This window comes from Macrobrachium nipponense, chromosome 3, assembly GCF_015104395.2.
Source record: "Macrobrachium nipponense isolate FS-2020 chromosome 3, ASM1510439v2, whole genome shotgun sequence".
Taxonomy (NCBI): domain Eukaryota; kingdom Metazoa; phylum Arthropoda; class Malacostraca; order Decapoda; family Palaemonidae; genus Macrobrachium; species Macrobrachium nipponense.
The window spans coordinates 122024677-122038388 of record NC_087202.1 but is presented as its reverse complement, the minus strand read 5'-3'; the positions used below and the strand labels follow the sequence as shown (position 1 = coordinate 122038388).

Below are 13712 nucleotides of genomic sequence, written 5' to 3'. Positions count from 1 at the left end.
ACTGATTTAGAAATAAACTCATGGGACTAAGAAATAACAATTGGACAGCGCTAACCCACTAGTATACTAATCTAGTGAAAAATTTTCTCTAGTTTCATCCAAAATTGCATGTGCCCAGTTATATAGAAATAGAATCTGAGCTCCAGTTATTGGAAAAATATATTGAAAACTAAACAAACCAACCAAAAATCTTTAAAAATTGAGCTACAAGTACGTCTTTTGTTATTTTTTTTTAAATGTACGTATCATGAAAATGTTGCCCTCTGTAAGTTGATTCCACTTGACAATATAGTAACTAAAATGTGGATAACACTGTTTCATGAGGCAACTAATATCACAGGATTTACTTACTATTTGTTTTCTACATTTTCTCTGAATATGCAAATTTTAACGGAGTCTTGTTTTTTATTTTTACTTCAACAGATAGCAAGATGAACTAATGTTGCATGTCCGTAAACTGTCTTCATATTTGGTATAACATTTTGAAGTCTCAATTTGTTACCATACAATAAAATGTTTCTGTACAGTTCAAAATTGTGTAATTGTCACATATTGCAGAATTTTGGGCTTTTTCATTAAGGATTGTTTTACACAAACAAGGGAGTACTTAGTTTGTTCCGATACGTAATACAAACCATCGGTCCTTTAACAATAGGAAGTAGCTAGCGGCAGCTGGAACGGTCGTAAGCTTCGAACAAGGGGAGAACGGTAGTTAACTGCTTGTCCGACAGTGTGATTGCGCTCGGCACGAGCCTTTTATTTTGTATAATAGAATGCAATGAAAGTGGATTCGCAATTGCAATATTCTTTTCATTTTCATTTATTTATTTGCATGAACTTTAATTTGGATCAATTTTCGTTCTTACCCGGGAATTGATCCCTACGATTATTTTATGTGAAAGTGAAATCGCAAGAGCAGTATTCTGTTTCATTTTCATATATATTTTATGATAGCATCATATTATTTGGATCAAGTTTCCGTTCTTACCCGGGAATTGATCTTTTCCCCTTTAAGTTCTATGAAGTGAATCGCAAGGGCAGTATTCTGTTTCATTTTCATATTACTTTTTACTGCTGTGCGGGGGTAGGGGAAGCGAAGGTCTGCCAGGAAGTCGTCGGAAAGCTCTCCCGCGACTCCTTGGTATCCGATTCTTCGTCTTCCTTCCTGCCCCCGCTCAGCTTCTTCGTTGTATTTTGTATTTGGGTCTTCCTTGCGTTCGGGGTGGGGCATGTCTTCCCCCCGTGCGTGAGGGAACCCCTCTTACTAATCTATCTATGTTACCGCAGGTGCTACATCCGTAGGAGACGACCTTGGACAGGTATGGACCACCGCGGCGGCAGGGCGTGCCTAGCATCCACGGGCTGCTGCAGCGTCTAGCGAGGTCTGGGGCGGTCTCCACTACTACCACGGCCGCTTATGCTTGCCTACCCCCCTCCTGGTCTACACTCCCCATGCGTGTCGGTGACGCCGTCTGCCGCTACTAGGGCCCCGCCGTACCGAGGGGGTTGCCGCCAGCGCCTGTTTTCTTCGTGTTGCCTGCCCCAGACTTCGCTGTTCCAGCAGCTCGCCCCTGGACCGGCCGCCAGTACCCAGGTTCCGCTGGCTGCCGATGATTCTACGAGGCGATCGCTGGGCCTGCCGTACCTGCCGCTGATGTGATTCCCGTGTGGCTTGGCTGTCCCCTTTCTGGGTCTACGCTGCCGCTGTTCCTGCCGCTCCTGATCGCTCCTGGTTCCTGAGCCTGTCCATGCTGTCCTGCCCACGGTGTGTCTTCCCCAGTCCCAGGTCCTTCCGGACAGGTGCAGTCGGGCCGTGTTGCTTCGGCAATAGCCCCGGCTCCGGCCTGGATGGAGGACCTGACGACTGTCCTGCGTGAGCTGACGAGGAAGAGGAGAAGAGGAAGCTGTCATCTTCGTCTTCATCGTCTGCTGCTGCCTCTTCCCCTTCGACTTCTAAGGCCCATAAGCCGAAGAAGAAGAAGGCTGCCTTTCCCCCTAAGAAGTCTCCTTCGGGAACTTCTAAGGGCCCGTCCCACCGGTGGGACGGGGGGTCCTTTCTGCTGGTCCTCCTGCTCCCTTCGGGAGCGGGGCCCGTCTCCCCCTTCCGTAAGGAAGAGATAGACGGGGACCAGAGGAGTATCGGTTAGCTCTGGTACTTCCTCGCCTGGTGCTAGCGGCGATGCCGCTACGCCAGGTTCCGGCTCGGTCTCTCGTTCGCGAGAGATCCGAGTGTACGTTCTCCCTCGGGAGACCGTGCAGCCAAGTTTCGGCGCCAGAGTTCGCTCGGCGCCAAGACGCGGCACGGAGCAGAAGGCTGGTGAGAGACGCTCAGGTGACTCTTGCCAGGCCAGCGGCCGCTCTTGCAGCGACCAGCTGGTAACCCGGGTTTTTCCCCCCTAAGAAGGCTCCTTCGGGACCTTCTAAGGGCCCGTCTCGCTCCGGCGATTCGGGGAGCTCTTCTGCTGGTCCTCCTGCTCCCTCGGGAAACAGGGCCCGTCTTTTCTTCTACCAAGGAGAAGAAGGCGGGACCAGAGGAGTACCAGCTTCGGCTGGCACTTCCTCGCCTGGTTCTAGCGGTTCTGCCGCTAAACCAGGATCCGCCTCGGCTTCTCGTTAGCGAGAAGTACCGAGTGGACGGTCTCCCGCGGGAGACCGTCCAGCCAAAGTCTTGACACCCGAGCTCGCTCGCCGTCAAGACCTAAGCGCGGAGCAGAAGACTGGGCGAGTGTCGTGCAGACGACTCTCGCCAGGACAGTGGACGCTCTCGCAGCGACCAGCTGGCTGCTCGGGTTGACGTGGACGGATCGCTGACCAGCCACGGGTTGAGGCGAGGAAGGGGTTCCCGCGGCCGTCGGTACCAGCCACGGCTGGTACCAGCGGCTCGACGCGCCGAGAGGACGGCTCGCCAGGTCTCACTGCGACAGCGAGCCTAGCAGGTCACCTGACGCCGCTCCCATCGGGACCGGGCGGAGACGGTAACCAAGGCAACCAGCTCGGCCTGACGCTAGAGATCAGCGTCGACGTTCTCAGCCGAGCCTCTCGCCCCAGGCGAGCGGCAAGGCTAGGCCTGCTGCTCGATCGCCACCGCCGGACCGGGTTGACGAATCAGCAGCAGCAGCCCTCCAAGCACGCTGGTCCTGCCAGCGAGCTAGGGGGGAGCGTCAGGTCTGCCTCTCCTGTACCTTCAACCTCCTCGGGCTACACCGGGAGGAGCGAGGTACCTATGAGTGATCGCGAGAGGTGCGCCGCTCGCGATCCCGCTATGACGCCGTATGGACCAGGCACGGTTCTAGGACCGACCAAGGACATACGCGCAAGTAGCTGGAGGCGACCGTCAGGGTCTGCCGCTGTTCCTCCTTCTGAAGGAGGAGTATCTCGGATCTGTTCTTGTTGGAGGGACTGGACGGTCCTACTCCGCAAGACGCGGTTACTCCCGAGATACAGAGGAATTTGCAGAAGTCATTAAGCTGATTCGTCAGCATAATGACCTTGCGGAAGGATTGCCGCTCCCACCAGCAGAGCCCACGTCTCTGCTCGAGTCGTTTTGGGGCCCGAGAGGGAACCCAAACCGACGGTGGTCTGCCGCGATCGGAGCTTGCCGATTCTGTCTCGAACCAGAGTCTCTCGTCTCCAGACAAGAAGGCTCTCTCAGTTCTGGCCGGTCGATCAAGCTACTTCCACCTCCTCTACTGCGACAGCGGCGTTTCTACGTGTCTTCGGACATCGTATTTAAATACTCCTTCGGTCCTCCTGAGAGGTTTCGACCTCGACGAGGACTGGAATGAGTCGGAGGACGGTATCGGCTCTCCTGTCAGGTGTCGATCAGCCCCACCCAGACGACGTTCACAGTGGCGGCAGACCCTTACCTACAGTGAGAGTTCGTAACCCTCCGCGGGAAAACGTTTTCTCCTGACGATACGTTTTCCCAGACTCTGAGAGGCCATCGCCGCAAGGCGATGGCTGCTCCTACTCTTCTCCAACTGCTAGTTCCACTGGGAAGGCGAGCGAGTATCCAATTCCTCCCCCATTCCCTCTCTCCTTACGGCTACGAGGGAAAGGGGAGGGATCCTACAGAGATTTCTCTGTAGGATCCCACGTTCGGACTGCGCTACCGGGGGGGACCTTCGGGTCCTTACCTGACGTAAGCCCCGGTCGTTGAGGAGGAATCCTGCCCCATTCTCGATTTCTACGGGAATCGAGAGGACCACCAGCCGATATCGTTTTGACGAATTTGGTGGGGTTTCGCAGACTGCTTAGAATTCTACGGAATTTCTAGCGCATTCAGAGTGTTCAGTTTTACGATCTCCAAACACTTAGGCGAGACTACGGTCCAAAGTGAGCGAGACGAGAATCCCCGATATGTTCACACGATAATCGGGAACCCCGCCTATGCTCGAATTCCTGGAATTTCTAGCATTGGGAAGAAGATGCTGCTGAAAGAAACTATCTCACAGTAGGCACCAACCTGGAATAGAGAAGATCGGACGGGAATATCCAGTTTGGCTTGAACTATCGTCTTAGTATTCTGTTCACCATTGAAGCTTTCCTTCGAGGAAGACTTCTCCTTCACTCTCTTTGATAGAGATCGAAGGTGGTCGATCTCCAATCCTTATTTTGTTTTCTTGAAGGAAAGAATTTAGGATGGAGATCGTTGTTCAGAATCCTACAAATATACTACGTATATTAACCTCGCGACATGATTCTACTAAGCAGTTGAATTGTCCGAGGGGTAGGCGCATATCCTAGTTAATCTACGGATTGCGACTTATAAGAGAAGTATTCTAATTGAACTGCAACTCGGGGTTGCCTGCAACCTCCCAGGAGTTTTCAGTTTTCAATTTTATATACTTACGGTTTTGTCACGACAACACCATTTCAACTTTTATATTTACCGAAATTCGTTTCGCCTAAATATAATTGCTCGAGCATATCTTTTATGCTCGGTAGTTCTAGCCGAACGCATTCCTTCATGGAATAATGGATTACCTGGCAACTCAGGATGACGAGTCAGCGAGAGCTCAGGCTCAACTACTGCGTATTGAACTGCCTGATAGCAGCTCAGTATCAGCTGGGCCTCCGAGATGCACGGTCATGTATGTCTCTCTCTCTCCCCTGCTTTGATTGACTACCGAACCGTATCTCTGCCCAACAATCATGGACTTAGGTCGCGATTAACGGGGATTCTCGCAATAATGAAGGACCATCTACTGCTGTGACGCTAGATTCCATCGCCTTCGACATTGCGAGAATTTTCAACAGAGATATCTCTTGGACTCTTTCATCTTTCTGTTTACCGCACGGTAACAGAAGTCTGTACAAGTCTCCGCTGCATCGCACTGCGATAATGCGAATGATTTTGCAGACATCTGAGTTTGTCTTCAAAATATCTCGTATTCGTAGGTGTACAATTGTTCATTGTTCAACCCGAATTACAAGATGTGTCAGAAGACATCGCCTACTCTCCGACCTGACAGCTCTACTTCCAAATGTTCAGCCCATGAGAAGCAGTTCTTCAGGTGGCTTTCCCCTGTGTTTTCATTACTGAAGAACGCCCCGCTTTCATTGCAACTACGACTTCTCACCGGACAGCAATGAAATAGCGGTTAGCGTTTTCAGTCATTTGTAAGCACAGGTTATGAATCTTGAGAATCCTTCTCTCGATTCATCTGTGAAGACGTAGGTTGCATTCAATATCTACCTTCGTCTTCAATGGTACATAGTGTTGTTTCTCCTTAGCTGAGATTCAACAACCATGAGATGTTTTACCTTCAGGGACCTCGGTCTCTAGAAGGCAATTGACTTTCGCCTGTTGGGCACATGCCTTAAGAGAATCATCACCTCGCTGTCCGGCATTGGTGACAAACAAATACATTATTTGTTTGGTCTCTCGGCATAACCCTTTAAAGGCGAAGGTCACGTGACTTACTCGGATGCTTTGACAACTTGCCTCCTACCGAACGCAGTCAGTCGGCAGCTGTCAGAGCGCCCGAATCAGTTACGAACTACGCTGTTGACTTAGTTCGATTGTTACAGAGCAATCATTACTTCGTTTTAATAGCTTGTCACAGTACCCATACCATCGACACCCACCATGGAGTGTCGGTGTCCTATCCACTACCGAGAACTTCGCTGCATGGGGATAGGAGGATGCGAGAGACTTCGTGGCAAACGGACAGACCAGTATGGGTACTGGACATCACCGAAGTAGAGAAGAGGGATAGGTCATGCGACTATTTCCTTCTTTTCCTCTGAGGAACTGCATGACTTCTCCTGCGAAGTCAAGCATCCAGGGGATGGGGATCCGTGACGCTCTATTTCGTACCCGGAACTTTCCGTTAGCGAAGACTCAGAACCCTTCGGATCCCTGACGATTGGTTCGAGTCGTTCACAATCCCCTCCCTAATGGACTTCACCGCCTTCGATGCGAAGGAGATGCTGCCTTGTCCGCAAGAACTTCTCCGTGGCGCAGGTACTGAAGGCAGGGGTCTGGTCCAACCAGACCACATGCCCTTCCTTCTACCTTCGGGATATTGCCCACAGGTCCTTGGATCTTTTTCCTTGGGACCCGTGGTGGCTGCTCAACACGTTGTGTAGCGAACCCAGACCCTCGCAGGCTGAACAGCATCGAGTCCTGGTGTGACCGTAAGAATGGATGAGTGAATGAGAGTGTGACTGGCTCCTCTTCCCATCTTTTTCTTCCCCTCTACCTGTGGTTAGAGGGACACGGTCGTCACCCTGCTGGATAAGGACAAGATGCAGGTGAGCTACTCAACAGAGCCCCATCCTATCCCTTTCACTAGGGATAGGAGCGTATATCCACCACTTCCTCCAACAAGGGGGGAGGAAGTGGATGCCAGCTTGAGACAACCCATACTTTATGTTGCCTCTTGCAAACAGGAACAAGTTCTTGCTTGCTGGTACGAAGAGATACGCTTGCCTCTCTCTTAGTACTCGGCCCAGAGGTCTGACCATTGATCCTGCGGTGCACACCCCGATCAATCGGACAGAGGGGCTTGGATCCCATCCCATCGCTCTTACGACCAGGGAGGCATTCCAGGGATGGACGAACACCAGTCTGTTCATCAAAAGACTCAGATTCCTCCCACCAAGAAGTGAGTCTTCCTATTGTTAAAGGACCGATGGTTTGTATTACGTATCGGAACAAATGACAATTTGTCGAAAATTGCATTTTTCCTAACTATACAAACCTGAGGTCCTTTACATATAGTCCCTCCTCATGCTACCCCTCACTCTGCGTATTTTGCATGGGCCAAAAGCAAAAGTGATTTGTTTACCTCCCAGTCGCGCGGCGCGCGACTGTCGGACAAGCAGTTAACTACCGTTCTCCCCTTGTTCGAAGCTTACGACCGTTCCAGCTGCCGCTAGCTACTTCCTATTGTTAAAGGACCTCAGGTTTGTATAGTTAGGAAAAATGCAATTTTCGACAAATTGTCATTTTACACAAACATCTAGGTGATAAACAGTAGTTTGTTTTACACAAACATCTACTAGGTAATAACTTGGTAAGTAGAAATACTTAGTACTAGGAACAGAGATGATACTCGGAGAAATAGCCTGGAGAGGTTTCCAGAGAATAAGTCTTGCTAATCCTATGCTTAATGGGAAATATGGGGTGTAAGTAACCTTGCACCAAATATTTTTATTTCAAATGAAAATAAAACAAATACATGCAATAGTGGCTAATGCGTCTTTCACGAGAAGTAACTTTTTGGATATGTAATGCTCGATTTGATTGTAAACTAATTAGCTTTGCTGTAAACTAAATTTCTTTGAAAATATTGAACTACTTTAAATTATGTGCCTTTTGACAACCACATTTATGAAAGGCAGATAGTGCACAGCATAACTTGTAGTTAGCACCTTAAAAACATGTCAATGAAACCTTAAACTTCAAGTCTGTACATACCCATTTTACTCATGCTGATGATGCTTATGTAACTCCAGCAGGCAAATATATGAACAGCCGAGGGCGATGGTCTCCAGAACGAGGGCCACAACGCCCAACTCGAGTGAGTGTGTGAGCCACTCAGATGGATAGCAATATTTTTATCAAGTACCAATTACTTTCATTTATTTTAAACTACTGTATTGCATGATGTCCTAAACAGGCAGTCATGCACGCTATTAAATTTTGCTACTCCACGAATGCTAACATTGTACAGAACTAATGCAATGTATGCAGCATTTTACATGTATTGAAAACAAAGTGCGTACACAAATACTTTTGTGGAGAGGTCATTTCTAAGTAATTGAACTTGTCACAGCATTTTCACATGCATACTAAGCAAACAAATGCTTTGTGTGGCAGTGAAACTTTTTGTTCCAAAATATCTCCTAATCTACAAGAAGGTGACTTTTGTGAACAAAAAGTCATTGGTAACAGTACTGAAATATCAGTAGCTCCTAAATGTTACCCATTACCTTACATTAACTCCCACTGTCAGATATGAAAATGAAATGAAAATTTTATTGTGAGAGTTCTGAACTGATTATGAAAGTTTAATGACAGATTTGTTTACAGAGCTTATATTGATTATATTTCAAAATAAATTTGGTAACAGTACATTAAACTAGCTGCTGCGCATGTTATAATAGTTTGCATGAAATGTCGGGTCCACAGTCCCAGCAGCTACTGGTCCAAGAAGGTCAAGATCCAGAAGAGAAGTTCCAGATCTTTCCCACCTAGAGGCTCTAACATTGCCTGAGTGACAAAGTCATCATCCCAAGGTCGAGAACCAGCACTTCTGGAGTTTTGCTGCCGAAAATTCTAGTAATTTTTTCTTCAGCTTTTGGCAGCAGATATGCATGGTGCAACAATTAGGCGCAGCCACAAATGCTAACATGTTCTGACACACTTTTCCAGCATTTTGAAACTGAATTTGTGCCCATTTACCAACGTTAAAGCCTATTTTTTTTTTAAGAGCTCGCAATGAATTTTTTATTTATTTTTACTGCCATTTGTTAGGTGAACAAAATGCTTTAGAATGTATTAATTGGTAATGCATAAGATATAAAGGAATGTAATTTAGCAATAAACAATTAGGATTTTTGTGCGTGCTTTTTAAGTATTTGTGATTGCTGTGCTGTATCAGTTTACAGGTTTGAACTGTCAGTAGCAGCTCTGTTGCATTACATTCAACAAAATAATGCTATGACTTTAGCTACAATGAAGATACAAACAAAATGACTTGCTACATCATAAAACATGCAGATACAGTGGTCCCTTTTTGTTTGTATGGTTTTTTATTAACATATGCATGAACTACGCACCATTTTAGTTTACTATTTTATGTAACTTGTACACAAATCAGTAGTTAAAAGCTCAAGTCATAAAGTTTATTTCTTACATTACACATTTACAAGCTGCATTTGATTTTTAATAGGATGCCTAAAAAATTCATATGTATACTTAAAAAAAATTCATATACCTTACTTTATACATCCATAGTTCTTTCCTTAATGAGCACATATGATAGGCCACTAACAAAATGGATTGAAGTTTTAGATTAAAATAACCTGTGTTTGGTGTGAACCTAAATGAACAAGTTATTGTGAATTATTAATGTTGTTGACATGCAATACTGTTTGTTAGGCCCATTGTGGAATACATTATTGCACTACCAGTTCTTTTCAGTTTGTTATTTCTTTGCAGTGCGGCGTACCCTGAAGACTGGGCTCACAGAAGAGGAAAAGCGTCTGCTAGCTATGATTGCTGCTCAAACTCGTTGAGACAAAGTCATTTGTAAATTTTTCCACGTCGTTCAAGATACAAATTGTTCATATCTGATCCTCGTGTTTATAAACTAAGGCTCGTTCTAGAGCTGAGAGGACCAGTCTTATGGAATAAACTCTTGTTTATACTACAGCGTGATATTTACTTTTCCAGTGGATTTGTGGGCGACATGATCTAGTCAGTCAGGAGTCGTGAGGTATACAACTTGGGCTGCTTTCAAAGCGGCTTATAGTATGTTAAACAGTTAAAAAGTATATCCTTTTGTTTGATATTTAAAGAATAAAATAATTTTCCTTCCTATATTCTGATATCGTCAAAAGGAATAACATATCACTAGTATTTTAAAGTATTAACTGATGCCACTGTAAATGTCCAAACTCCCATAGATGACAAGCCTCATTTCTGCTGCAAACATAACTATATATATATATAGATATAAAATATACATTTATATTTTTGTTGACATTTGTAGAATTTTCTGTAAAGAAAATTCTAACAAAAGCTTCTGAACTTTCTTCTGTCATCTGTATATTATTTTGTTTTTATGCTGCTGAATAAATCATGCACATCTTGGTGTAGGTCACAAATCCTTTTCCCACATTCATTAAGAAAGATAATTTTCATTTAGATGATGTTTAAGCATTTTAGAATATTTTCAGCTGTGATGTTATGTTGAGCATAAGTTGTATTCAGTGTACATAGCCCTCCCATGTTGAATGAGTGTTGTTATCTTGAGCAAAATTGTGCCATGAGATGTGAACACTTATTGAAGGAATGGACCCCTGAGCGATGTTGGTGTGGTTTTGGAAGCTAAAATCACTACCTAAGGAAAATCTATTCATAAATGTATCGTATATGCTGGTCATAGAGTTATGTCAAGTGAAAGGATCTGTACTGTACCCATATTGTGATATCATATACATACTATTACGTACATGTATAGGGTTTTCCTGTTACCGTGTGTACAGGTCAGGTAATCATGGAAAACCCACTTAAACATTCATTTCATCTTGATCCTTCATTTGTTATATGTATATTTCACCCTCAGATGTAGCTCCCACTTATAATAAAATCAAAACTTATTAGCACCCTTATAGCTTTTTTTTTTTGCATCTGCACTGATAAGACAGATTAGTACTCTTAAAAATTGCGTAAGTGTAAAATTGGATCAAATTTAGAGGTGGTGAAGATGACAATTTTAAAAACAGAAGAATTTAATATGGCAATGAAATACTCAAAATATGTGATAAGTATGAAACTATGGATTAAAAATTAAGATTGTTTTAGGAGTACATATGTGGGAAGCTGCATAGGGGTAAACCTGTACTGGATGATCGCTAAATATTAAGTTACAATGCTGTAATGCAGCATATCAGGTTTATATATTATGACATTGTAATGTCTTTGAGATTTTGATACTCAACTACTGTGCTTCATGAATTTTAAATAAAAAAAAAGACTGTGCAAAAATGTGTTGTTAATAACCTATACTGTTCCTCTAATAAATAAAGCAAGTTTATGCTCATGTACACTGCATGTTTTGCATTTGTGCTCAAAAAACAGTTGTTTTGAACTAATCAAACTACCATACATCTCAAGTCTTAAATCTTATTCTGAAAGAAAAATAGTAGCACTGGTATTTCAACTGAAATGGGAATTATCACATGAACAACAATACCAAAGAATAGTACCTAGTTAATCATTTTTTTACTACAGTAATTCATGACATCCGTCATTAGAGCTATATTCAAGAAACAAACTGTTCTTGTAATTTAAACCTTAATTTCAAAGCATTTTCTGTATACTTGATTTTTCATAAGCTTACTACAGGCCTAATTACCTTTCATGAAAGTGAAATTGAAAACTCATGATTCATTGTAACTGAGGTTTACTTTCATCAGTGTATTAGTATTTGCATATTAAATATTTTTAACACAACTTTAATCAAAATTATAACATACGGTCTCATGATTATTTAGTCCAAATTGTGATAAAACATTTTTTCAATGGTTAAGAATTATTAATAAATCAGATAAAGGTGAATATCTAAATATAACAATGTTAAACAAAATGTTAATATTCAATTGTCATTTTTCAATCATATTCCACCTCAAAGCTTGAGGCATATTTTCCAAAACAGCAGATTGAGTAACAAGTCTAATTTCCTGCATTTTCATTGAATGGTAATACTGGAGGTGACTCTTCATACCTTTAAACAAGATTTGTTCCGACACTATACAAACCATCGGTCCTTTACATAAGGAATTACTTTCAGCGCCAGCTGGACCAGTCATAAGACTTAATAACAATGTAGTTAGGCAGTAACTGCTTGTCTGATGGTCGGAAGTCCCTGCCGACTGGATGTAAACATTACACTTTGCTTTCGACCACCGTCAGGTGCAGATGTGTGTTGACACCTCTGCCCGCTTCAGTCATGAGATCGTGAATGTTCTTTTTGGCTTTTAGCCTTAATCCTAGTGTATTTGTGTGTACTCTGTAAATATATCTTTTGTTTTTTGTGATATTACATGATGCAATACCACGATTCAGATAAGCCCTCGCGGCCCCCATCCAATCAGAGAGTGTGCCCTAGAGTGGGAGGACGGAAGCGTGGTGCGTTCCGATCCAGAAAAGTGGTGGATCCTCATGCCCATTGCACAAGGTGCCGAGGGCGTGAATGGAATCGTGTACTAACTTGTGACTGTTGTGTCTTGGTCAGAGGAGCAGTGGGAGTAGTACAAGAAGAGGAAGAAGCCGCATAAAGCTGCCAAGGTGTTGTTGGAAAGCTCTCCCTCAACACACCTCTGGTGACGGACACGTCATCTTCTTTTCTCCCCCCTCATCAGCTCCCTCGTATGGCTCTCTCTCCTTCAGGGGACATGTCGCTCTCCGCCTCTTCACTCGATTTATCGAGTGCAGAGGAGGGAGGGAGACATCCTGACCTTGAGTTGTATTTGGGGTCTTCTGTCCGCTCAGGGGTGGATCTCTCTCCCGCTTAGCGAACAGGAACCCCCCCTTAACCTGACTGTTCCTTCCTCAAGTGTGTCTGCCTCCGCGATTGGGGATCTGCAGCAGGTGTGGCGTTCGCTGAGTCTTCCGGGCACTCCTCCTCCATCTGGCTGTGGCCCTGGTTACTCACAGGGTGGAGTTGAGGACAACCACGACGGTCTCGACCGCGGGGTACTCGGCTCCTCCTCATCCATTCTACACCCAGCACGTGACGCTGGTCACCCCCACTGCTGCGGTGCAGGCCCCGTTGCCATGCATACCCAAGAGGGAGTATTTACCCCCTCCCCCAGGTTTTGCTGTCCTCGATCCTCCGCCTGACTTCAAGTGCCTAAAGAGCTCGCCCTTGGATCTTCCATCTGTTGCCATCACCATGACTGCTGCGCCCCTGTTCTTCCCTGCAGAAGTGCTGCCGTGCCTTCAGTTTCTCCTGGCCAGGTGAAGCTGGGCTCCGTTGCCACCACAGCCGCCCCAGCTCCAGCTCCAGTGTGCTGTCCTGAGGAAGTTGGAAAAGAGGAAGTCAAAGAAGAAGAGGAAGGTGTCATCATCGTCTTCGTCGTCGTCTTCTGCTGCCTCATCCCCTTCTACTTCCAAGGCCCCCAGCCAAGGAAGAAGAAGGTGGCCTCGGCACCCCCACCCCAGAAGTCTGGCACAGAGACTTCTAAGGCTCTGTCTTGCTCTGGTGAGACAGGTGGGCCTTCTGCTGTTCCTCCCGTTCCTTCAGGAACAGGGCCCGTCTCTCCTTCCTCAGGGAAGAGAAAGACGGGGACTGTGGAGGTACCAGCCACTGCTGGTACCTCCACTCCTGACTCTAGAGGTTCCACCTCTGAACCAGGAACCGTCTCGGCCGCTCACCAGCGAGCGTCACCAAGTGTACAGTCACCTACTGGTGACCGTGCAGCCAAGGTGCAGATGGCTTAGTATGCTCACGGTCAGGACCCAGGCACGGAGT

General features: G+C 45.6%; 1 protein-coding gene across 1 annotated transcript in view; it reads left to right on the top strand.

The window, feature by feature from the left end:
* Positions 1–11224, top strand: part of LOC135222018 (uncharacterized) — a 366510-nt gene extending 355286 nt beyond the window's left edge. Inside the window, 2 exon segments of the mRNA XM_064260144.1 lie at positions 7966–8030; positions 9674–11224. Of these exon segments, the coding sequence (XP_064116214.1) occupies positions 7966–8030; positions 9674–9688 (80 nt within the window). The 3' untranslated portion in view covers positions 9689–11224.
* The last annotated feature ends 2488 nt before the right edge of the window (positions 11225–13712 follow it).